Below are 27,531 nucleotides of genomic sequence, written 5' to 3'. Positions count from 1 at the left end.
TTATAACACTCGGGCTACAAAGTAGCGTATCCTCTATTTCCAAACCCTTCCAAATGAAATATAGCCGAATATTAAGGTCTCTCTTGTTTCTCTCGAAAAACCAGCAGACACAATGAAGTTAGACAAGATTAATCGCGTCTTACGTAAAAATTAAAACGTTTCACGGATAGCAGATTTTTCCAGAACTCTTTATTCCCCATAAATAATCTGTCAGGGGAAAATTGACAGAGAACCATTTCTCGGAATACGGTGAGAGAAGTGACGACACGTCTGTGGCACTTCAGCCAGAAATTATGAACAGTCCGAGATTCTTGGCACTCCCGGTCTTTCATTTCGAACGCGTTATAATTCGTAAATACTTGATCCCCCCGGCTGTCAGAATTCATATATTCTATTTTAAATTAACCCGTCCAACGTAATCGTCGTATACAATCGTTTCGCGTTTATGTTACACGTCCACGGAAATTCTTCGCCGTGTTTTATTGCCAACTACAAACCGTGTAGTTCGTTTTCTCGCTCTCCTGAAGAGATTCTGAAATTTCAAACGAAAGTCTACGCGTTGATTCCAAAATCGACGTAGATTTCAGATCAGACTTAAGTATAATAAATAAAAGAATGAAAATCAGAATAGACGGATTGGCCATTGGTGAATTGATAAGAGTTTAGGGCCTTGGGATTTAAGGAATTTAAGGAATTTAGGGAAATCAGTAGGGATGAAAATAACCGATCCTGCGTGAAAATGACAAAGTTTATTTTGCGCGCGACTTGTCTACAAGACGGTTCGGAGAAAAGTGCTTGAAAGCACCAGAAAATGCTTTCCCCAAAAAAGGAATTCGACGTGTTCTTAGCGGAGGGGGAAAGGGACTTCCTGACCGTTCATATAGTGGCCGTCGAGTTGGCAAAACGGTGTGAATTATTGTTTTATAACCCCTTGATCCGACGGCTCAAACGTCCCTAAAAATCCTTACGGCCTTTTGCCTTTACCTCCGCCAAGAACCTCGCTGATAGCCACAGCCTAATTAATTAAAATTACAGCCCGTATCCTACATCAGTTCACCCCTGATTATTATTATTATTATTACTATCTTTGATTGATTGATTAGAAGGTTTACTTGGGTCTTTGTCCAAGATGGCGTTCGTAGGGGGGATTACTATTTTTGTTCCAACGAGATAAAAGGCACAAGTTGAGAACCACTGATTGCATATCTCGCAACACGTGTCTGCATACGGGCAACACGGTGGTCTATCATTGGTACCATAAACGTGCCTCGCAACCGTAACCATAGATAGATCCATGTCTAATGATTATATTTTCATTTCCTTCGGGCTGTTTCATTACCTAGAGATTCGTCTTTCGATGTACTTCCGGTTGCCGTTGATTAATGTACGATAGAAAAAAACGATTTCATCGATGCGCAGCGGTAGCCGTACGGGTGAAGCGCAGTTGCGTTGCATTTTCGTAAAATTTAATTGCTATTTTAAATAAGTGAACTAAGAGCCATCCCTTTTTCGGACATTTCCAATCAGACCAGAAGTGGCAAAAAAAAATTTTGTCGGTCATTCGTTGAGATTTTGACCCACTGCATAGCGTTTCTTACTATTGACTGTCAAGCGTCGAGTTCAGGGCCAACTTTCGGCGGTCTCTTACCTTGGGCCCTTGCTTGGAAAGCCAGGGGGGAACTTGGCGTTTTTTAACCGACTTCGAAAAAGGAGGAGGTTATTCAATTCGATCAGTATTTATTTCTTTTTTCTTTGTTCGCCGATTACTTTGAGATGGATGGACCAATCGGAACGAAACCTTTTGCATCTTGTAGAGTATGTCTCCCGATTGGTCCTATAAAAAAACATTTTTTCTAATACGAACACCGCGATCATAGCGAAATCCCGTATATAGGATACGCAAAAATTATTTGTCATGATTTTACACTTATTATTATTGTTCCAAAAGAAGTAGCTTCTTATTTTTTAGTATCCTGTTTCACGCCCGAGAATTTCTATACATTTACTGACTCGTTGGACGGATTATACTCGATGAACGACATCGTAAATGTAGGTAGGAAGTGAAACGTATCGATTGAGAACCAGCGGGTAGAGACGGTGCATCCGCACCTGCAAGTGCAACATATGCGCACGCAGCGATATCTTGAAATGCAGGCGGTCCACTTAACTTGAAGGGTCCTGTCGGATCCTTTTCTCTTTCATACGGGTATTCAGTTAACCCCGGGGTCAACATTTTCTTTCCTCGATGCGCTATGCAAATATTGTTTGCATTTTCATGCAGATTTCCTTCGCCCTTCTCTAACGAACGTGTCGCACAACAGGGGAACGTTGCGTTGAATCTTGGTCGTCTTATATTTATTCAGTCCAAATAATCGACTGCCTCTGTCACCTGGATTTTTAGTACGCATTCATTAAAGTTGAAGGATTTGTTTTGTTTGCCAGTCGATCGACTCGTCAGAGTCAATTAAAGAAATATGATTCAATGCATAATTCAGCCAAGAAATTTCGGTACACCTAATTAATTAATTAAAAGTTGAATATTCCTATAAAAATTCACACATCACTTGGATCTAGGTGACACGTCAGTCAAAGTGTTAAATACAAGATGCAAGGTTTAATATTTCAGCATATTTTCATTTATCCATATTTCTCGCACGATTTTACTGTAAATAATAAAAATACACAGATTTTCTTCAGCTGCAAATAATAAATTTGTACGTCACCGACACTATTTATAATACTTCATATTATAAATCTGTCACTTCAAGATACACTTTTGTCCTTTATAAATTAGTTTATCAGATTTTACCAACAAAATTTATTTTGATTTATCTCTAAATTTGTATATCGATGGGGAAATTTAAAAAATAAATCAAAATCAGTTCATTCCCAGGCGCTTTTAATATTCAAGATTTATAGATAAAATAAATTCCCATGTAATTGTGATGGTAGTAAATCGAGATCGATCGATACGTATTAATTCGTGGCCTCCAATCAGGTCGCATTAATCGGGTCAACAGCTATTTGTACAAACAGTTTGCGAATGTATTCTAGGCTGGAAGTGACACGGTTTTCGTTCGTTTTTATTTTTGAAATTCGCACGATCAAATTTTCTGAAAGGCTTGTCGACCGTTACTGAAATTCAGTTAAATAAACGACGCCCGATGGAAATAGGCGATCAAATTTAGGAACACGGTTTATTCAGGCTAAGATACACCGCCTTTCCGTAGAATGGAATCGAATCACGAAGAAGAATTTACTATTTTATGTAGACTCGAATCGTCGCAATAGAAATAGCCAAGGTTTCTTTCTTCAGCACCCTATAGTACGGTTTGTTAACACTTCCATGCCAGTCGACGCGTTAATTTCCTGAAAAACTAACTCCGACAAAAACGTAGAAGGTTAATTAACCCGTGAAGTGTGCCTCGATTTTGCGTGACACGAAGAATCGAACTGTCTGAGGGGTCACGGTATGAGGTCGAGGGGTACAAGGATATCTAAATAAGTAAATCGCAGCAGGAGTCCCTGGCCAGGATAATTAATCGGGCCAGGTCTGGATAAGCTTCTCGTCAGAGCTTTTCATTGTCTCGTTTCGTTTGTCGTCGATTTAATTGTTGAAAGGAGGGGAATCGTTAGACCTAAATCTAGAAAGTACCACCCTCGGTGATCAATAAAGTTTTCGACGACGAAAGAACGATCGAATCTTTTGGACAAATGTCAGAGGTTCAACGGAAAGTGACAAATGTTTGGGTACAGAACTGTTTCGTGTCACGATTTTTCTTTCGCTTTTTTTTTTTCTTAATTAATGAGAATTATTTGATCGCGTGGACAAGTCGAATCTCGTATTCTAAACGAGGTCATGACGAGAAGAAATTCTGCTCTGTATTGTTTCAATATTATAATTTTATTCTAATATTTCAATATACAGCACCGAGCATGGTAGACTTCTAGGGAAGCCTACTTTGCTCGATGCTGTACAAGAAATCTAATTCATAAAATTGTTGATTTTTTTTTCTTAATTAATGAGAATTATTTGATCGCGTGGACAAGTCGAATCTCGTATTCTAAACGAGGTCATGACGAGAAGAAATTCTGCTCTGTATTGTTTCAATATTGTAATTTTATTCTAATATTTCAATATACAGCACCGAGCATGGTAGACTTCTAGGGAAGCCTACTTTGCTCGATGCTGTACAAGAAATCTAATTCATAAAATTGTTGATTTTTTTTTCTTAATTAATGAGAATTATTTGATCGCGTGGACAAGTCGAATCTCGTATTCTAAACGAGGTCATGACGAGAAGAAATTTCGCTCTATATTGTTTCAATATTGTAATTTTATTGTAATATTTCAATATACAGCACCGAGCATGGTAGACTTCTAGGGAAGCCTACTTTGCTCGATACTGTACAAGAAATCTAATTCATAAAATTGTTGATTTTTTTTTCTTAATTAATGAGAATTATTTGATCGCGTGGACAAGTCGAATCTCGTATTCTAAACGAGGTCATGACGAGAAGAAATTTCGCTCTATATTGTTTCAATATTATAATTTTATTGCAATTACAGTGCCGAGTAAGGTAGAGTTCTAGGGAAGCCTATTTTGCTCGATACTGTACAAGAAATCTAATTCATAAAATTTCTAGCTGAATTCTCGAAAGTGGTTCTACTTTGAACGTTAAAGCAGAGGGAAAGGAAATTAAGTGAACAGACGGCTCTCGTTTTATCCATAACACGTATAATTCTCTGGAAAAGCTCGTACCTTTGTAAATTAATGTTAGCGGTCCGTGCTTTGTTTTCGTGAATAAAACAATCTGAATTACTTTCTACATCTAGAGAAAGATTTATCTTGTAAATTTATTATTGTTCCAATGAAATTATTATATTTTATCATTTGCGATGGTGTAGGAATCAAGGTATCCGGTACGATTAATAAAACGGAGCGTTTAGCGAACACGATTTCATTTGAATAGACCTAAGAGATTGTGGAGGTAAAGAAAGAGCCAAAGCATTTCTATGACGACCACCGGTATTTCTATGATGCGTGCTTATGCGCATGTCGAATTCGATCGATGGCCACGTTCATTGACTTTGCCGAGATATTCGATGGCTTTTGCGCGTTTCGAGTGTCACGGAAGCCTCGGATAAGGAATAAATTCGTGGTTGGGTGAAAGCTCGATAAAACGCGTTGTTTCCGACGACAAAGGTGGTAAGAGATGAATATGATAGAACGTTCATTGTTCGAACTAACAAGGGGATACAAATCGCTGGATAATGGAAACTTTTATAATTTCCTGAAAGATTCCTCGAAAGACATTCTGAATTGTTCTCCAACTTTTTTCACTACTTTTCAGTCATTTTTCTTGGAAACGTCGGGAAAGTTATAAAAAATGTCGCTAGGTTTTTAGCCACTGTCGTCTAACAATTTTTATTCTACCGTATCGGTCATAGAAACGATTACAATGAATTTCTGTATGTTCTTACTTGCAATTCAATGTTAGACTGAACGAGTATGATTACTCTGGCCTTGACAGCTGGAGGAAGATTAAATTGTTCTGGAAACGAGCAATTTTCATTGACGCGATAAACATCTCTGCGTATTGGAAAAATGATAATCGTTTATCGTTCTCGTTTTCTTGAAAACAGTTTCTTTTCGAAATAATTCATTCGAATGATATAAAAAATTTCTCTTATTCCCCTGAGTATTGTGTTAACCGATTTATGAACTCAATAATTCCAAGAAAATCGTGTCACCCGAGGGAAAAGGGTTAAGTGAACCGTTAACGCGTTGAACACCACAGTGAAATTAAGAATTTTTTGTGGAACGTATTAAAGCTCTAATTACTAAGAATAATAATAATTAATTTTCAAATTTCAAGCTTTCTATTTGCCATTTCACATTATTTGTACCATAGCAATATTATCTAAAATAATATTTTTCTGTTTTGTTTTTAATTATTCAGGCGTGTGTAAATTGCGTAAATTGTGTAAATTGCGGAGCCGGTCATCAGTGACCCCCACGATGTTCAACGTGTTAATTATGCGAAATACGCAAAAATACCGAGAAAGGCTTCCTTGAAACGTTAAGCGAGGGTGCAAGTATTTTATTAACCGATTTATTCAAGGGTTCGAAGAGAATCGTGTCACGTAATGGGAAAAGGGTCAAGAGAAGGTACTTTTACCGGAATAACGGAGCAGTAGATCGAACGTTCTCCGTCTCATAAAAATCAGATGGCGAATCGGCGAGCAATCGAAGGTTCGTGTATTAACCGAGCTGGTATTACGAGATTTCAAGGGGCGTTATTATTCGATGCAAGCACACGATCCGTAATTACAGACGACGTGATAATTAATCATCTCTCTGCTCTGTCGAGCTGAACGTCTCGTAGAGATAGTCGGCGTCGTTGGATCGCTGTACTCCGCCTTATCCTATTTTCTCGTTTCGACGATACCGGAAATAGTCCCGAAGCATTTGAGCCACATCGTCGATTAAGTGTTTAATGACCGACCTGCCAATCGACTGGCCTCTTTCTGATTTCTTATTCATTTCAAAATTCCTTTTATTTTTCCGACACGCGTCGTCCTCGTGATCGATGAGGCTAGAGAAGTTAAACCGGTGTTAATTTCCAGGAAATCTGTTGACAACAGATTTATGTTATATTGTAGGTGGAACCATTAGAATTCTAATTTCGTTTTTCCACTTAATTACGAAAGGAAATTATAACAGCTGCGAGCACGGATAGCAATTAATAGTAATATAATAAACATTTTCATTTTTATGGTCATATCATGGATGAAGGTAGAACGGTAATTATTATTAACACCGATAATTACCGTTTCCTCGAAACTTGTTGATAGATAATGGACGGTATTAAATCAAAGAATCCCTCCATTGTGGCTTCCTTTAAAACGGTAATTACTCGCTGGTTTTGATTGCAATATTCGTGAGAGCGCAATTTCCTTGCTCGTAATATTAAACATAAAAGAAGGATTATGTTATTGAAAATCAAAAGAGATGGTCTCAATTTTCACGATTGCTACGATTGCACTTTTTATGACCCAATGTTTCAATTCCATATTCAGGTTATCGTCAAGTTATTATTCCTCGTTTTAATTAACTATTATTCTAGTATAATTCAATTACAATCCATTATCTCGTACCCCGATAAGGAGTTGAAATCACCAAGTCGAAACATCCCTCGATCCGAGTTAAAGAGGATTTTCCTCGTAAGTAAAAATTTTCCTAAGAAAGATGCTTTCCTCTTTCGATTAGATAAGCTTAAAGTCGGATTGAAAAGCGTGGCTCGTTAAAAAGTAACGCGCCATCCGCTGGTTGGATGTATTTTCAGTCGTATCGCGTCCCATTGGCAGACGGTCGGACGTTTTAATTCAACGGCGTGCAACACACGGACACGGTCTCGCGCGGGGCTAACAGCACAGAAGCCTGGAATCATTTCGGAGCGTATGAATAAGTGATCGAGCCGATGTACTCGGTTCCCTCGTTCCTAACGTCGTCGGGACAGACTCGACGTCGCCAGTGTGACCTCACTCTCCTTTCCTCTTTACTTCTGCACCCTTGCCACTTCATCCCCCCTCCAGCGACCTCTAGCTTTCTCACCCTTTGCTGCCCGTTTTCACCCTGGCATCCTCCGTCTCCGTTTACTCCTTTCCTCTTCTTCGACGATAGAGGGTGGACCATGTTAATTTTTTCTTTCTTTTCAAATTTGAGGATAAGGGTGAGGATAAGGGTAGCATATAATTTTTTATTTTCCATAAGCAATATTCCATAAATCAGATAAAAGTCTCCCATTTAACATGAAACATAAAAAAAAAAAATAATAATCCCTAGCCTTATTAGACTCCCAAGAAAACATCTCGTAACAGTTTATACGATCCACCCTGTATGTCTTTGCTTTCTCTTTTTAACTCTTCTTCGTATCCTCTTTCTCTTTTCTCCATGACACGTTATTTATACAAGTCTCTTGTACATCCTCCTATCTTCTCTGTTCCTCTTCTACCTGTTTCGTTAGCTTCGTCTCACTTTCTCTCTCTCGTCGATCTTCTTTCTTCACGTGCTCTTCCTCGGAGTTTCCTCGTTGCTCGTGCGGTTACCTCGTGTCTCTTCCGTATCATCCGGTGTCCCTTTGCAACGTTGTTGCTCCTCTTTCCATCCATTCCGTTCCCTCTTGTTGGTTCGCTCCCCTGGCGTGTGTTCGGTACACAGAGTGGCTTCGGGCCAGGGACGGAGTCTTTACGACTCGGTCACCCGCAACTTTCCTTTAGAATATCTCTTGCCTAGGAACGTTTTTCTCTTCGCCGGCCTTTCTCTCTCCCTCGGCGACTCCGTTTTTATATCGACTCCGCTACGTCGAGATCTTAGATACGGTTGATTCGACGTCGATAAACGGCGTATTGTTAAAACCGGGTCAAGATAACGAGGATTTTTGTATTACCTCTTGATGGGGACGATGATGGTAATGAAATGGCGATTCGATGACTCTTAGGGTTTTTGAAAAATTCAATGTTGATAATCGTTGTTCCCCGAATGGGGGAAAAATATATTATATAAATTTCCACGAATTATTAATACCCATCTGAATAATATGAAATTCGCAATTAAAAGGAATTATATCGAGGTCTCGTTCGATGGTATAGGATCGTTTTCCAATATTTCCAGTGAACTCTTCTCGTATGTAGAATTTACGGGTATATAAGTCTCGTCGTGAAATTGTTCAACTTTCCAGCGACGGAATAGAACGTTGGACGTATATTGCATTCTTTATGAGGACGGTTGACCAGAACGGCAGGGTGCACTCAGAAATACCGTATAAGCACCTTATACTTTTCCCTCGGGTTCGAGATGGGGCCCATTTTATTCCGAAATTGGATACACGCGCTGGAACGAGGCTTCCTTCGGTTATTAAATAATAAAACGGCATTGATGGCGCGGTGTAAATATTCATCTTGCTTCGTAAATGTCGCCTGGAGAGCACGATGAAAATTGGAAATTTCCTTTCCTTTCGAAAAATTACTAGCTTTTGTGTTACATCGAATGGGAAGGAGAAGTACATAGAGGGAAATGTAGGAATAAATATATTTTACAAGTGCACAAGTCCACTATTACCATTTGAAAATTTTGTAATTTAATTCAGATGGTTTTGAAATTTTAATCATTAGTGTCTGACCACGAATGACTGTTTCTACTGTGACAGTCAGCCTCCTGGGTAAATCAGTAGCTTATGTAACAGATTGTTATTAATAACCTGCCCCATAAGTCAAAGGAAATGGTAAAAATAAAAGGAAAATTTCCTATACTGTTACATAAGTAATATAGAGTATCAAATTGAAGAATAAAATAATATCTATAATATATATTGTGGTATCATGGGAATCTTTTGAAATTTTAACAATTTCTGTTGGAAATCCTTTTTCCAAGAGGTGTAGACGAAACTTAACACTCAACTATGCTCGTGAAAAGCTGTCGGAAGCAACTGTTACAGTTCCTAGGATGGAAAACGAGGGAAAAGAAGCGAAAGAGCTCCTAGTCTATAGAGAAGCATGACTAGGGTCGGCCCTGTTTCTTTATGACGATGCACGGACATCGTCGATGCATGCAGACCCGTCCTCGTCTTTACCTGGATATCTAGGGTCGCTTTTTTTCCACCAGAAGCCGCGAAATTAATATTAATGAACGTAAAACTACGGCGTTTTATGCGGTTGAAGGGGTTGACCGCGTCTGCAAAGCAGTGCAAAGTCTGGCATTATTGCATGTCAAGTCAACGTCCATTTTCCAACATTTCTGACATTTTTTTCAAATAACCATTCAGACGGGGATAAGAATAAATAAAAGAAAAGAAATAATAAATAAATGAACTTTCTATTCTTCGACAATTGCGATTCTCGGTAACAGTTCCAGCCGTGTTATTAGAAATCAAACGCGACGTGTCTCTTCACAGAATATTCTATTCCCTTTTTCCAGTGGGTATAAGAACGCTTTCCATTATTTCGCGCGATTGAAAAGTTTCGTTTGAACGTTATAGGCCAGCATAGAACGTACTCTCGCGATAGGGCCACGTTTCGCAGTGGAAAAAACATCAGACCGTTGGCGATCAGCATGAATAATAAAAGTGCACGAGGTCAAACTAATTGTAACATACTGGTACGCAGTGATGTTTCGTGCCATGTGCTCGATCCTCACATTCATTTCTGATCTATATACACACAGGTACGTTGGTGGATAAAATTATAAGGCACGCTAGAAATGACTGATGCAAAGGTTTAATAATCGCATTTATATTAACACATTATTCAGCGATCTTAAATGAAATAGATACCCTAGAAATAGAAAGATTAAAAGGTGTAACCTTTCTTTTCAATTTCCTCTTAATTAACACATTCGTCAAAATAGGTATAGCACATATGGATTTTTGGAACTAAGAAGTGGGGAGGGGAAGGAATTAGTATTTCTATATATTTCATAATTCCATTAAAAAGCAGCATGTGTTTTAAAAAAAATTAGTTCAGTTTTTCTATATATAAGTCAAATTGACTCGCTCCGGTAATCTAGTGTTAAAGTATATCTAATTTTCACTATTTCAACTGAGTTATACGTGAATTTCTAATAATCAAACGATAATTAATTGGTTCTTCTTCGACAGCTGATATTGTCAAAAAGTTTATTAATAACCTTCCGGTATGTAAAGTGTTAAAAAGTGTCGCGTGTGAAATAGAGTTATTTTATAGCCGAATAGAATACTTTCACGATATCAACCACGAGTTTTACTTTCTATACCATAATTATCTTCCGGTTCGTGTGGGATGAAAACCACAGAAGGATCTTAATTGATCGATCGGATTACAGATCGAATGAAAAGTAGTTCCTTTCTAAGAATATTATCTATATTCGTTTATCCATTCACGCTTCTCTTCGCGCTTCATTCAGACTTTTCCGCGATTCGCTTCCGATATAATCGTGTCTCGAAAAAACATTGTAGGGAAGAAACTACTTGGCACCGGAAGCTGCAACGCGTCCTAGATGAGCGTGTCACTAGTGACCCGCATTTCTGCTGGCCGTAATCGCACGGCTGGAGTTGATTTTAGTGTCGGTTCCAATGCGTTCCGGCGCGTTGCGTCGCGTCGCGCCGCCCGAATATGCAGCGTCCAAACTCCCACGTGCACTTGGACGCCGAAGAGAAAACGCATCGCGTCAGGGACGGGAATAATACAGATAAGATTCAAGAATTACTTCGAACATATTATTATTTTTAAATTGTAAAGATACATAAGAATTTTTCTAAACCTAATAATATTTATTTATTTATTTATTTATTTATTTATTATTGCGTGAATGTCAATCTCAAGTGCATAGCGAATGGAAAGTTACTTCTGAAATGAAATATCACCTGTTTCTCAAAATTTCTTTGAATTCTAATTAAGATATTTCACAGTGAAAGCTACTGACGATTTTATAATATATGTATATTTCGAATTGTAAAGATATAAGAATTTTTCTGAACCTAATAATATTTATTTATTTATTTATTATTGCGTGAATGTCAATCTCAAATGCATAGCGAATGGAAAGTTACTTCTGAAATGAAATATCACCTGTTTCTCAAAATTTCTTTGAATTCTAATTAAGATATTTCACAGTGAAAGCTACTGACGATTTTATAATATATATTTCGAATTGTAAAGATATAAGAATTTTTCTAAACCTAATAATATTTATTTATTTATTTATTATTGCGTGAATGTCAGCCTCAAGTGCATAGCGAATGGAAAGTTACTTCTGAAATGAAATATCACCTGTTTCTCAAAATTTCTTTGAATTCTAATTAAGATATTTCACAGTGAAAGCTACTGACGATTTTACATAATATTTAGAGAGTACAATTAATGAAAGTACAAATTTTTCTCGCGTTCGTTTACTTCCATCGCTAGCCGCCACATTTGGAGCATGTCGGTGCGATTTCACGAGTCGGTCGCTTGACTAGGTTGACACTCAGTCACGAATTATTATCTCTCTCTTTTTTTTCTTCAAACTTCACACATTCCCGATTTCGCACTCGCGGTTCTTATGGAAGAACAATTTAACCACGAAGGAAAGAATCTCTCCGCGAAAGCTTCGTCTTTCTCAGCTCGTTAATCTTTACGATCGGCGAGCATTCGATTGTTATCCTTTGCTTCACCATCGACTAACCACTTTACTCTTTGTTCTCGTTGCGAGAATTCTAAGGGAAAGTGAGAACGAAAGACTTGAACTAACTTGAACACAGAGCAACGATATACAACAAAAGAATAAATTCGATGCCTGTAGCAATATCCCTTCTTCTTAATTATTATTTTAAATTTGAATATTTTCCCGCGCTTCGTTGTGTTTGAAATGTGGCGCGAGAATGTAATAACAATAACGATTACCACGGTTGATATAAAAATTCATAAAATCAAAGAAGCATTAAAGGATGGCTCCGGCTGAAATGATGAGAATCTTGAGAAGCACTTCCGTGAAATCTCGAGGCACGTATTTCTTTGCGAAGCAATTTTTCACCGTCACCTGGCCGAAATTTATGGTCCATTTTTCACGTGGGTACACGGGTATCGTTTTCGCTCAGGTTTTTCGTGTTTCACCGGCTCGATTAGCGTCTATCGGGCAACATTTTTCATTTTTCATTGCAACAACGCGGACGGCCACCGCGTTGTATTTATATATTCTGACGTAATATCACGGTTACGTCAGCTACGTGCGAATCTCTAAATTAATCGTACGTGCACGGCCGAAGGAAATGTTAAAAAGGGCCGGTGGAAGCCGGAGAGCAAGAAGCGTGCTTCCGGTTGCGAGACGAAATAAAATACCGGAGCTCGGCTTCGATGAACACCGGACTCGGTTTCCAACGCGTCCGTACCTGATACGCGAGCCTTCGTTGCAACAAAGACTGTTGTTTACACGTGTGTACACACGTGCTTACCTGGTAATTGCGACGACACCGAGCAATGTCGTTTCTCTAGCTAATCTTCAATGTTAAGAAACACGATTAGTTTACTTTTACATTAGGCATCGGTGTATCGATCATTTTGAACTCTTTAGATTAGGTTAGGTTCAGGAAAGGTTAGGATGGGATAGGTTAGGAAGGGTTAGGTTATGTAACTTTTTTATTCCTTCATCCAAAAATTCAACTCGAGGATTTTTCTTTTAAAATATTATATCGACGATCAATTTTTTAATTTTATTTAATAATCTTTCGATAATCCTTGTGACAAATCTGGTAGAAATTCTGATTTAAAGATATTAAATCTATACAATGAAATTCCAGAAGATATATGAAAATAATGGCTCGGGAAGGCTTCTTTGTAATTTTGAACAATGCTCGAATTGTTATCGGGCAATGCCGTCAAACGAATACACAGATTTCACGGGTCGTTTAAGTGGAATATCAATTGCCGGTACTAGACGCGTGTTTGAACGCATCGCGTGCTATTATTTTCAGAAGATGTGTTCGAGTGCGTCTTAGTAGCGCGAAGTAACATAGTGGAGATAAATTACAAAGCGAACACAGGAGCCGACTGTTATTCCCGTTGAAATGGGATTTTAAGGGAATCGGCTTGAATTTAAGACCGACCGGTTGCTCCTTTATCGCTATTAATAATTCTACCGTTGTAAGCTCGTTTCGCCATTATTTATACGTATTTAAGGCAACACGGTTATTCATGCGTAGCCCATTTAAACGTTGAACAGCCGTTCCGAACCGATACTTCTATCTGTAACCTCGTTAATTTCTTTCAAATACAAAACCGTATAGATTTGTTCACTTAAAAAAGTATATATTAATACCATTTTCCTCTATTTCTTATTATAGAAAAAATACCTAAAATTACTTACTTATTTATTTATTTATTTCTAAACGAGATTAACCCTTTAATACAGAATTTAAACACTGATCATCGCGAGAACGTACACGCAATACAAGTAGCATACAAAAATTGATAAGCAATAGTGCAAGGTAGACAAAATATATAGTAAAAGGAAAAGCACATTATGCAAATGAATGAGCTAGAAATATAACAAGCTAGTAAACAAGCATTAGTTAGGCGGTGAGGAAGGGCTTAGAGCATGAAATGTTATTTTATCTTATTAACCGACTTCGAAAAAGGAGGTTACTCAATTCGATCAGTATATTTTATTTTTATTATTATATCTTATTGTTAGGGTGAGGATATTTTGAGTTCACTATGATGTACATTGAGTGTACCTGGTGTCAGTGAACTCTATCCAGTCAGTCTCGCACCTACTCTCGTTATAAATACTCGGATCCCATAGTGTTATCATTCGTTTGAAAAATATTGCCATTCTTCTTGGCAAATCATGTCACGGACGCTACGAAGCCCCGGTATCATTCAGATGTTTCTTCAGGGTGTAATGTAGTCGTGAAGATAGTACACTCCTGGGTAACGTAGGCTTCTCTTACTTGAGAATAAATGAAAGGAAGCGTAGAATGTAGAGAAAAATATCCCTCGTAGCCTAAATTATCCGCTCCGTGGATTTTTCATAAGTTCTTCCAAAATTCGAGGCAATTAACTCTGAAGGAAAACAAGCTAAAGTGAACTAGAGCGAGATTCGCTCCAGAGCCAACCCTTTTTCGGCCATTTCCGGTCAGACCGAATGTGAAAAAAAAAATAAATAATTCAATCTTTCGTTGAGATTTTGACCCACTAAACACATTGGCGCAGGAATTTCTTCGATAACTCTTGCAAAAAGTCTAAATGCACCCTTATCAGGATTGAAAATCTTAGATACCGGTTGGTTAATAAATAAAAGGAAGCGCAGAATGCAGAGAAAAATATCCTCTCCGTGGGTTTTTCATAAATTTTTCTAAAATTGAAAGCAATTAACGGGTGATTCTTAACTCCGAAGGAAAGTAAGTGAACATTACTCTAGGGTTGTACATACTCGAACGCGAGAAACGTATGGTTAAACGTACACGGCTGGTCGAATGCTGTTGTTGGCTTCATCAAATCAGATAAACCGCACACAGCGTCGCATTGTTTCGTCGCGGTGAATAGGAAGGTTTGTAAGCAAACGCAGGAACACGGCCGCAGCACACAAACGCGACGGATTAGAGGGCGAAGCTTCGACATCGATTTCACGAGCCGCTTTTCGATGTTCTCGAATTACCGGTAAACCTTGACTCGGGATTCATCGAACCCGCAGAAACGTAAACGGTTGCTTTACCCGTTACTACCATCCACCGATGGATTACATTATCGCGGCAGGTGATTACGGACTTACCGAACATTTACCCGTTCGATGCGCGATTTCCTCCTCTTACGAGCTCCGCGGTTAAAATTATAGGGTTATCCAAATTGAGTGTCAGGTCTTCAAATTGAAATAAAAAGAAAAATATGTGATTTTTTTATGGTTTCTTTATTTTAACACAAATATTATTTAAATGTCCTCATGATGCGTTTCACCCAATTTTTCATTATATTTTCACACAAGTGGAATTCAATTTCATCGATAGCGAGTGTGATTTTGTTGCTCAGCTCGTCGATAGTCTTTGGATTATTAAAACTCTATAAAAAATATCTAATGGTGTTAAATCATCCGATCTTGGTGACAATCGGTGTCTCCTCCTCGTGAAAAATTACTCGTGTGTCAAGCTCCCAAAAAAAAGCGGAGAAGGACGGTTGAATGATATTGTTTTTCATAATTAATGTCATAAAATAGACTTTGCATTAAAATAAAGTAACCATACGAAAATGAAATACTTTGCGTTTTATTTCAATTTCAAGATGTGACACTCAATTTGTATAACCCTATACTATCCAGCTTGTTTGCCGGATTCCCTTCTTGTTTTTCTGATTATTAACGGGTGTCACTCGTGTTTGAAAAATGGGTACACCCGGAAACTGTGAAACGTCGGGGATAAAAAGAAAGCATCAACGTTGTTTGACAAATGTTTTGAAAGCTTTACAAGGTTTTAGTAATTTCCCCGCAGTGGAAACTGTTCCCACGAGTTTAGGAAGTTTTCTCGTGGCATCCGGAAAAAAATGGCAACAGAGTTTCATTTCGCTACGAACCGAGCACAGATTTTTCTGTCCAACGCGTTTCGAAAACTCTGTTGCCCTTTTTTCTGACGAGTTTATGAAATTTTCTTCTACTTCATTTTGCGAACGGTATTTCTAGAATTTCCAGAGATACCAGCTTTTCCAGGCGAACTTTAAAAGCTTTGTTGCGATTTATTTCTCAGAAATTCTTTTTCAGGGCTCATGAAAATTTCTCTTTTATTACATGCTGAGCTCTCTGTAGCAGTTTATTTCTGAAATAAACGAGGGAATTATTTTTTCACTAATATTTCATTGCATTTTCCTGATTTATCCGGAAAAGAAGAAACGATTTTGTTTCGAACAAAATTACGAGAAAACGATAATTTTTAAATCATCCGTATTTGCATAATTACCCACGCGATAATTTTGCAGATAAAAAAAGAATGAAACGTTGTTCGGTACGTAATTGCCAATCACTCGTATCAGCTTCTTTGTTACATTTTCTCACGAATTCCAGGTTTTTACGACACCTGCTACTCCACCGGAAGTATTTGCGCGTTTCTTTTCGCGGGTTATCGCGGACAGTAAATTTCAGACGATAAATATCTCTGGCACCGGTTATCTTTCTTTCGTCAAACGTTTTCGAACGTTTCGTTTTTTATATTAACTATTTTACGCCATTAGGTTTTTTCTCCACGAATTAACGTTTATACCGTCAGGTAATTGTTCGCCCGTCCCTTAATAACTCGAGAGCAGAGCTTTTTGGAAAAGAAACGCATCAAAAAGTAACCCTTTTACATTTTAATTCTCTTAAATTCTGGACGTTCCTGCGATGTTTTACACTCGCTTTTATATCCTTACCTTTTCTCCCCTTTTCGAATGAAAGGATGTATGCAATTTGAAAATCCCTTGGTGTAAGAATCCTTTTTGCTAAACATTTTCCTCTGAGGAGATAATAAGTTACCAGTTATTCATAAAGAAACTATCTCTTCTGTTAATTATACTTTATTACCTGTGTTTATAACAAAAATTTCGAAACTTGGAAAATTATTTCATATGCAACATTTTTCTCTGTAAAAATACGTATCGTGAAGTCAGAATTCAATGAAATTTTCACGAAAATTCCTGGTAGTTCGAAACGAGTGAAAAATAGAATGGAATGCGAGCAATTCGATCTACACGAGCAATAAAAACAAAACGTGGGTACAACAAATTAAAACAACCGGTAATTCGAAACACGTATGAAAGAAAATAAAGCGCGGGTAATTCGAAACACGTGTAAAAAAGAGAAATACAATAAAGCAGGCGTAGTTTGAAACAGTGGAAAAATAGAATAAGATAAATCGCGCGTTGTTCGAAACGAAAGATAATTGGAAACGCGAGAAGAATAAATCGAAATAGAATGCGCACGATTCGGGAGGCGTATGAAATAAAACAGGAGGTATGTAAATAATTCAATTAGAATACAGTTCACGAGAGTAACTGGTGAAAATTAAAATTCGTAAAGTGGAATATATAGTCAAGTCGTAGGGGAATATCACCACCGGATGTGTAACTAGAACAGAGGAGTTTCGAAGACGAAACACAATGAGAATCGTAGACACGGTCAGTTGCAGGAACTGGGAGTGGAGTCGATCGTGCGTGATGAATTGTTCTCCAAAAACTACGCCTCGCCGTTTGTTCCGGTCGATCGTTGCTTTTAACTGGAATTAGTTTGTGGCAAGGGTAGCTATCAAGTTCGTTCAATTTCTTTTGTCTTAGTTTCTGTTAAAATAATCCATTTTTAAAATAATATCCCCTTATTTATAATTACTTTTTAAATTTACAAAGCTGGGATGCAAATTTTGGTTGGATTTAAGAAAATAGAGTACCCCCCGATTGAGCTGATTTTTTTACCATAGTCCCTGACCTGGTAATTCTAATGGTAGTCATCCTATCCCTTAACTCCCCCCCATCGAGGTCAAAAACTGAAATGGTCCAAAAAGTGGTTTTTTGCACCGATCTCAGCGAGTACATCATTTCCAAAAAAAACTAATTTAACAATTACTGAGTCTGAATTACTCGTAGGATCATTTTAAGTTAAATTAGGTTAGGGTTTTTTTTTGAAAATGATGTCCTCGCTGAGATCGATGCGAAGAACCACTTTTTGGACCATTTCAGTGTTTTTAACCCCAAGGGTGGGGGAGTTAAGGGATGCGATGACCACCATTGGAATCGCCAGGTCAAGGGCTATCTATGATAAAAAAAATCAGCTCGATCGGGAGATACCCCATTCTTTTATTAAATGTAACTCAAATTTCTACATATTAGGAAAATGTTCAATTCGATCTCCGATGTGAAAATGAAACTAAAATTGCGGATAGTTGAATGAAAATGATATCTAAAATAGAAAGATACCTGTGAAACACGCACCAATTGTATCTCGATTTGAAGAGGAAATAATGCCATCAACGAAATGGCCATTCACGGGCATTCGAGGTGGATCCAATCGTCCGTGATCGATTGTTCCGCGCAAATTGCATTTCCTTCTTGGGACAGCCCGAAGGACATTCGGGAATAACAGTAATAACGTTTAAAAGAATGTCATTATCGTGATCGTTTCACGAGTGTCTGCTTCTTGGAAACGGTAAACAGTTATTCATAAAAGGTGAATTTCAATCGAAATCGTCTTTGAAAATTCTATTTTCATGAAATCGAAGAAAAACAATATCGTAGAAATAGATTTAAAAAAAAAGAAAAGGGAATAACACGAGTCGTAACGAGCTTTACTGAAAATTAATTATTCCAAACGCGAAGGGAGGAGGGATGGTCGGTATCCGTAATTATCTTTACTCGGCCCGGTACCGGGCCATACTTTCAGCCGATGGCGTTTCTTAACTTTATTAATTGCCATCGTTTCGTTGTGGCAATTTGATGCAGCTAGATCATTACAAGTTAAGCAGCCCACCTGTGTTGCTAGCTTGTACGCGTGGTACAGGTGAGCTAGTACAGTGCAATTACTTAAGGCAGGTTCACGTAAGGCGCTCGTTTATCCTCCACGACGAAACTCGCTCCCTTGGTCCGAGTCCATTAAGCTTGATTCATAATTATCAGACCGATTTAGTCACGTTCCAGCGAACCATCACGATAGGAAAACATCAGCATGATGCACTAGATTATATCATGGTTTTATGTAATTTTTCTATCATATTTTTTATTTCCATCTGGGTAATCTTGATTATTCAAGATTCTAGAAATATTTTCATTAAAAAGTGTGGTAATTAATTTGATGCGCGAAGAATTTCACTTAATCCAGTGCTACAGCAAAGTGATAATTAGATCTAATTACACAACCAAAAATTACATAAGCGTCTTTTCTCTTTTCAAATTTTTCAAATGAATTATCGTTGTCTTGCATCTGGGAGAAAGTAGTTTCTCACTATGATTACGTACATCTAGTATTTTTATTATCAATAGGTTTACGTGATGTTACTGTAGGTGGGTAATGTGGGAAAGCGAGTAATGTGTGAAAATAATGTGCAGATATTAAGCAACTTTCTCTGTTTATTCCTTTTTCTATTTCAAAACAGTTTCAAATAACTTACTATATTATCTACTACGTTTGTGTTTACCACACTTTTTAATCAAAATATTTCTACAATATGCTAATCAAGTTTACCTAGATGAGAATAAAAGATATGATAAAAAAATTATATAAAACCAGGATATTTATAATCAACTTAAATTTTGCTATTCTTACAATTACATATAATGATTAATTAAATCATTTCGTGGCAAATGGTGAAATTGATGAAACAGGTGTGAACGCACCTTTAGTCACGGTGTCCCGATAACAAAAGTGTTGGTTACGCTTTTTTTTTTTTTCATCATTTCACCAGGACCAGCGAAGTTTTTTAATGTTTCACAAAAGCCAGTCAAGCCGGAAGTGCTGCTCGGTCGACGAACCGTCGTTTCCCGCCACTGGAACCAGTATTTAATATGAGAAAGGATTATAACAGAGAACACGCGATGTGAATAAAAATGTGAATGTCTTTTTTTCTGTCTTCTCTTGAAATGTTTAGCTGACATTCATAAGCCATGGTACTCACAATCCTTTCTCTGATTTTCCTTAATATAATATGGAACAGTGATTTGTATAGAAGCTTAAGTTCCAAATTGACATAGCTTAAATTCCAAATTGATATAATAGAATCTAGTACAATGGAAGAAATGGTGCTGGTAGAGAAATTAATTTAGCTCGAATCGTTGCTGAAACGTTCGCGCCAAATTTCCTCGTCTCTCGCGGCAACGTGCTTGATTTCACTCATCCGGAAAGCCTTAGCGAAGCATCAGGTGCTTACAGGTGCAAGGTTAAATTGAATAGGCACTCGTGAATATCAACGTCATTGCGTTATACGAGCAGGAAGAGTTGAGCCTCCTTCTTCCGGCACATGCCGAAGTGAGCATGGCGTCGCGACGCGCGGCTAAGAACGCGAACCTTTACCTTCCTTTTTGCAATTTTACGATTCCGTTGCCATATCTGACGGTAGAAACGTTCCCTTTTCGATGCTTTCCGTACTTTCTCCCTTCCCTCTTTCATTTTCTTTTTATTACATACTGCAAGCCTTAAGGATATCGAACTCATCTACCATCCATTTTGTTAAGAAAAAAGAAAAAAAAAAGAGAGAAAGAATCCAGAGGCAAAGCATCAAAAATAAAAGCAAAATTACTATAAATGTTATTTATATAAAATAAAATGGGTCGTGTAGTTCAACGATCTTTCATGTGGATAGAGTTGAGTCGTAAATTCTTTAAAATTACCCTGTACCAAGATCTTAGAAAAAAATAAATGCAACCAGTGAAAGCTGCATACTGCATTGTTCTCGTTTCCCGTATCCACCTGTTCGCAGTATTGTTTCGGAAGCTTTATTCCTTTGGGAAATCGTGACTCTGCCCGTCTCTTGCGGGCAGACAATACGTGAGAAGATGTAGATCGATGCGTTGCCCGTGGTTCTCACGGGACTATGCGCATATCTATTGTATCGGTATATATATATATATATATCTGCATCAAGAATGACATTGTTTCTATGAAATTGCAAGCACCGGTCGTGTGACTTGGACTCGAACGGCAATTCGGTTTTCGCTGAGGAAAGTCTGTCGAAAGCATGGCACGGGACAGTACGTCTTTACTGGCTTCCTGCCAAATCACTGTGTAATTTACTATCACTGTTTTGCTTATTTCCGTGGACGCCTTTGAAGGGAAACTGGGTCAAGAATAGCAGTAATAACGAATATTATCATTTGCAATATAGATAGACTTTGCCTGGGACTGTTTGCGCCTAAATAAAATTTCTTTTGTTAGATAACGATTGATTTTTATTATTAATACAATATATATCGAATAGGATCTAAGATTGAGTTGAATCGTTAGAATTTAAATTTTATAATATTCCGATCTCGATGCGGAATTTCGACGAGGAGAGTAAAAAGACGGGGAGAAAATCGATGGTTATATTAAGAAGAAAAGGTAGAGAGAGAGGAGAGAGAAAAGGGAGTTCATCGTAGCATTACCGTCTCTCATTAATTCGACAATCAGCTATCGCTTGGTCCCTTCGAGGGCACCAGTCAAACAGAGTAGACTAATTCCCGGTTATCTCTATCCGTCCTTTCCGTTCAACTCGAATACTTCTTTCTTTCTTTCCTTCTCCAGCCTCGACAATTAGCTTAATTAACTGAATTATCGCTTTCTTTCTCTTGTTACAGGTACGCACCTTGTTCGTGAGCGGCTTGCCGATGGACGCCAAGCCGAGGGAGCTGTATCTCCTGTTCAGAGCATACGAGGTGAGTCTTGATAATCATCTATCTTTAACCTTAACTTACTGCGAGTTACATAAGTACCGTAAAATGCTGATTATTTGTACTAACAGAGAGATGAAATCAAGGAATTCTTCCTTTTCAAATTTTATTTAAAAAAATAAAATATAGGACATTCAGCATAGTAACTGTTATTTTACAATGTAGGTCATACGATTTAGAATGATTATCTTGCTGCAAATAGTCGTTTAAACTGTGATCTACTTGATGACAAATCATTGCACGAAATATAAAACATACAAATACCCACTGTATTTTGTTCATAGTATTATTTATAAAAATTGAATCTCTAATACTTTGTCCAAACGCTATCATGCATGGCTAGTCATTAAGAGAGTACGAACACCGTGTCGTTTTCTTTCTTTCTCCCTGTTTCTTTGTTCATTGAACGAGAAGCGAATGGACGTTACGTGGACATTGTTCTTCGAGGAAGTTTCGTGAAATGGTAGCTCGCGGTGTCGTTTAAGAAGCAAGCAGGGTTTATTCTTTTCACGGTAGTAGTCGGCTACAGTTTCGAACGTTAAGACGGGACAAAAGGTTTTTGAACGGCGTCTTCAAAAATTAGCGACAAAGGACGCGAGTCCGAGGCGTTGAATAATTACTTGATTCGCTGATTACCGTGGGCTCAGTAACGTAATGGAATAATTAAGATAACCGCGAAGAATTCTTAGTAGAAATATATTTTTGGACGAAACGATCGAGGTTGAATTTCATCTCGTACGAATCCTTCTTTCAAATATAAAAGTATAAAGAGTTTTATGCCCAGATATTCCTCGTAATTCAAAGAAAAATTATATTCACTGCGATTTTATACGAGGAATCAAAACCGAATTACAAAGGGAAGCATATAAGGGTTGAATAAGGGAACGCAACTTTTCCTCTTTTACTCTCGAATTTTCTGATAAACGGATTATTCGACATCCGATTATGATTTAATCATCTTCGTCGCGGTAATACCATCGAGCTTACATCTCGGGGGAGACTGAGCGATGCGACTTTGATAAACTCGATCAAAATTCTCTCGCGTGCCGATTAATCATCCTTAACCCTTTCGCTACGATCGCGTTCGATCAGAAAGCATTCATATTCTGTGCAAGAATAATAACAGGAATAATCACTTCGTAATTTGTAACATTCGGTACTGTCTAAAATAAACTAAGCGCGATATTTTTTTTCTCCTCAAGAAACAAATAAATAATTTCCGGAAGAATTACGACGCGCTTTCGGTAAATTTATTTAACGTTCACCTTGATTCTTTGGAACGCGAGATCAGCGTGAAAATCCTGTTGCTTTCGAGCGTGGAATTTTGAGCGATACTTGGCTAGACCGCATCGTCGCTAATATAAATCAACCTTAACCCATTTGAAACGTATGACACGATATTATATTATTACGCGTTATGCTCGAGATACAGAAGAATTCTTTACCCTATCATTATTCATTGTTACATTATGGAGTCTCGAGTAAGCTCCTGAAATAATTGAACCAGCTTCTTAAACTTTGTTTTAAAATGAAATGATGAATTGAATTTGTGAATTCATTTATTTCAGTTTCTAAATTCTAAATCATCCCCAGTTTACCCTGGGGAAATGGTGATGATATTCCACTTTTCCATTTTCGGGTTTCCACTTTTTCCCCTAGGCTTCCCTAGGGGAAGTGACAGTGTGGAGAAAGGGGACCCATATACAGGGTGATTCTCTCTCTCGTGTACTCAAAGGAAATGAAGGCCCGATGAGCCCAAACCCTTTTCTGTCATCGATACCTCGACGGGGGTGCATAATGCAGCTGTATGCACCCAGAAAAGGGTTTGGGAATACACTAGCGAGAGAATCACCCTGTATATAGGTTTGTCACCTCCCACCACTTGTGTATAAACGTTTACGCGAGAAAATTTGAATTATTATTATTATTATTATTTAATCACGAAAAGTAGTAAATCGACAAACTTTCAGCGAGCAAAGTGTTTGAAATTGTCTGAAAAGTAGTTGAGAAACATAGAAAGCTTGAATTGCACGTATTCTAAATACCAGACGGATAATCGTAGCGAGGAGAAAGGCTTCGTGTAACTTTTTCTCGTCGATTCCACGCCACGCTCGAGGGGATACGATGGATTTTAACTTTCGAGGGAAATCTTGAAATGGAGCGAGAACAGTTTTATCGCTGTTCCAACGATTCTCCGCGGCTTCTTTTTTTTTTTTTTTTTTTTTATCGTTTAAACTGTCGCAGTCGTTTGGAGCTTCTTGTCTGCGGCTGACACGTCGTTATCCTGTACTCTCGTGAAATCCTGCATCCTGTAAAATTCTTTTTCAAACAGACAAGAACCTTCAATTTTTGCATACGTTTAAAATGTATTTTTATTTAACTCGTACGAATTTCTTTTTCTATCAAGTACCATTGTTCTTTGATGATTTATGTAATTTAGATTACATTAAGTATCTTAAGACTGTATATCAATAATTTTTAATATCGATTGAATGATTCGAAATTTGTCAACTCTAATGGATACAGATCGAAACAAATGGAAATGAAATTATGATAAAATTGATGAAAGAATATGTAGTTATTCTTCCATCGGATGAATGTCACAATAACGTATTCTCGTTTCCATTCTTCCGATCGATTAAATTAACTAATTAAAATGCTGACGCGTTAATGAAACCGGGAATCAATTAACTTGGCTGAGAATGTATTTATTTGATGCATTTCAATGAATTTAATAAAAGTTGAAAATATACAAAATTTTCTAACAACGATTGTTTTTGATGCATTTCATATATGCATTAAAAAGAATCCTTTCTTTTATACGACAAATAATCGATAACTCAAATTGCATTCAACTTTTGTTTAAATTTAATGTAATTGCAGCACGATAGATTACACGAAAGGGTGTCGAGAAATTATTACAGCACAGGTGTCAAAATAATACAAATATTTATTACAAACATAAATTTATGCGATCGTTTGTTTTACATGGAAACGCAATAAAGTGAATTGTAAAATGAACGGAAATATAATACTCATTCACGGTTGAAGTTGTTGATGAATCGGATTCTCGGATGAAATAAGGACCACTTCGGACGATCTTGAAAAAGATCGATCGATCGGAATTCTCTCTATTATCATCCTCGAGGATTCTTTTCCAGATGGTAGCCTCAACGTGGAACATCGATTTCCCTTCTGGCTCGAGTTATCGATTAGGCTGTTACTTCTTGACTTGTAGGACAAATTGATGGAAAGAGAAATTCACGCGAGTGGGTATTACCGAAAAGAATATTACGATATTGAGGTCGGCTGCGATGGGGAAGTTACGAGCATCCTTGATGCACAATACGTTCACTTTACTTCTTCCATGCTTTTAAAAATATTAAACCACGTAACGAGATGAACTCGTTATCTCGTCATCTATTTATTTGTTTAATGGCTTTATCAACCATTTTAGTACAATTAATTCTGCGAAAGTCTATAGAACTTATAGATATCCATCTTAAGTGTTAAGTGAATTTTATCATTTAACGAAAGGGTTAAATATATGTCAAAGCGTTAACATAGCACACATAAAAAATAAAAATACCAAAATAATAAACTCGTAATATAAAATAAAATAGAAATTAAATACAAGAAATCGGCAACCATAGAGATAACAATGTAATAATATTCTGCTCTACCAAAGTTAAAAATGAATGTGAAATTTAACGAGTGACTAAAGTCACCGTCAGTGCATACCGAGCGTCACCGTTAGTAGCGAAAGGGTTAAGTAAGAATGATTTGGGGACAGAAATTGATAGAAAACAGTTGGTCGTATAAGAGAAATGCTTTTGAGGAGTCTGTATCGGATATCAGACATGAATTACGAAATTGTCAGGAGACTCCAGAGCGAGCCAGAAACGTGAAAAGTCGATTTCTCTAGCCGGGCACAATGCCCGAGCTACAATGAAACATTCTGGCAGTAGTATATTCGACCTCATAACGAGAGATCGTTGGGAAATACCACCTTCTTTCGTGTATTTCTTTTTTTTGTCGCTCAAATTTCTCTTATTCTTTTATTGTAAACCATTAAATAGTGTAATCAGAGGAGTATAATGGATGGAATACATACGAAATTATCTTCGAAACATAAACACCCACGGCTTTCAATTAAATTGTACATTACCGAGTTCTCGGACTCTCGAGTTTTCGCTGGCGGTCAATACTGGTCGTGTTATCGCTCACTTTTGTTTACTAAGCTCTTCTGTTTGACTTCTATTGCACACTGTGACTGTTAAATTCGATCGAATAAGCGAAACTTGAATATGAATCTAATGTAACAGGTTCGCTAATAATTTCTGGTTTTGATTGAAATATTTTCAAAAATCTCGCTAGAAATATAAAGAAAACTCGGGATGAAATAAAAATTAAGCTAGCGACAAAAGGCGTTTCTTTATTATAACCCCGCTTTTCGGAACTGCTATACATATATCCGAATCGCATGCCGACGGACCGCCAGCGAGAACAGATCCAATCCCGCCGCCACCTGGCGGTCGCCAATCCGAGTTAAGGGCGTCCGGGGAGACTCACGCCTTTCCACTAAACGCCTACAGAGCTCCGATTTAAACGCGAACGAGCTGAGAATATTAATGACCTCTATCGATCCCGGCTTGATCGGTGACATTACATTTTCCAGTGTCAGTTGACACCGATTACTTAAAAGCGAATCACCTTTAACCTTTAACCGATGCACACTTGTGTTTTCTGACAATATTTACAGAGTAAATCTGACGTTTTAGAAGGAATAATATTTAGTCGAAACGTTACCGACGGATTTGTGCTGATCTGTCGCTACTTTTAGGCGATCTATCGATTCGTCATTTTTGCATTAGAAAAATATTATATCACGGAATAATTATCAAAGTTTACACAAACGGGCAAAATGGAGCTGACCCTTGAAAGGGTTAATCTCACTTTTGACCTAATTTCAAGGTAAAACTAGCTTGCACAAAATGCACCGTCGAATTTAGAGCGAAAGTTTAATAGGTCGAAATCGTTCGACGATAATTAAAACTATTATTGTTTCTATTGTTCTATGCAAGTCTCCACGTCGTCGCATAATTTTCTCTGTTGTAACAAAACGGACAAATGATATATGGGAAGTCTGATGTTCCTTGGGACTTGCATCAGGAAAACACTGCTCCTTGGCATCGGTCGCGTAATCGTAACGCAACGGTCGGTTGGCATGGAGCATGATTTCACTGGCATAATAAAATGATTAGTATTCGTGATATATTTGCGTGTACACCTGATGTTTCCGTCGAAGAAAACCCGTGTTAATGAAAACTGAAATATTCAGATGCTTTACGACGATGTACCGGCTGCTTGTTTTACCATCCAAGCGATTTGCTTGGAACTCGTTGAAGATCGTGTACGACGACTTCCGGTGTTTCGTTCGTCTCATTCATCGCGGAAAATTCTCCGAAAATTCTGAAAATTTTCATTAATATAGCCACGAATTTATCTTTCGATTATTGAAATAATTTTTGTAATTTTTTATTAAATTATATTTCTCCTTAAAATATTAAGCTCTGACACTGAATATCCGGTTAACCCTTTACGGTTAGGTGGGTTAAAAACTGTCCCACTTTTTGCTTAGCTTTTTA

The 27,531-nt window shown here is 37.6% G+C and overlaps 1 protein-coding gene across 6 annotated transcripts in view; it reads left to right on the top strand.

Annotated features, from left to right (window-relative positions):
- LOC117605079 (protein couch potato) overlaps positions 1 to 27,531 on the top strand; it is a 90,474-nt gene that overhangs the window by 19,432 nt on the left and 43,511 nt on the right. For all 6 annotated transcript variants that reach the window (XR_013062825.1, XM_076690385.1, XM_034325958.2 and 3 more), the window contains one exon: positions 21,791 to 21,868. Coding sequence is in view for 5 of the 6 variants with exons in the window: in XM_076690385.1 (XP_076546500.1) it covers positions 21,791 to 21,868 (78 nt within the window). In the remaining variant the exon portion in view is untranslated. The remainder of the gene's footprint in view (positions 1 to 21,790; positions 21,869 to 27,531) is intronic.

Source organism: Osmia lignaria, chromosome 9, assembly GCF_051020975.1.
Source record: "Osmia lignaria lignaria isolate PbOS001 chromosome 9, iyOsmLign1, whole genome shotgun sequence".
NCBI classification, from domain to species: domain Eukaryota; kingdom Metazoa; phylum Arthropoda; class Insecta; order Hymenoptera; family Megachilidae; genus Osmia; species Osmia lignaria.
This window is presented reverse-complemented; position numbering and strand designations above follow the sequence as displayed.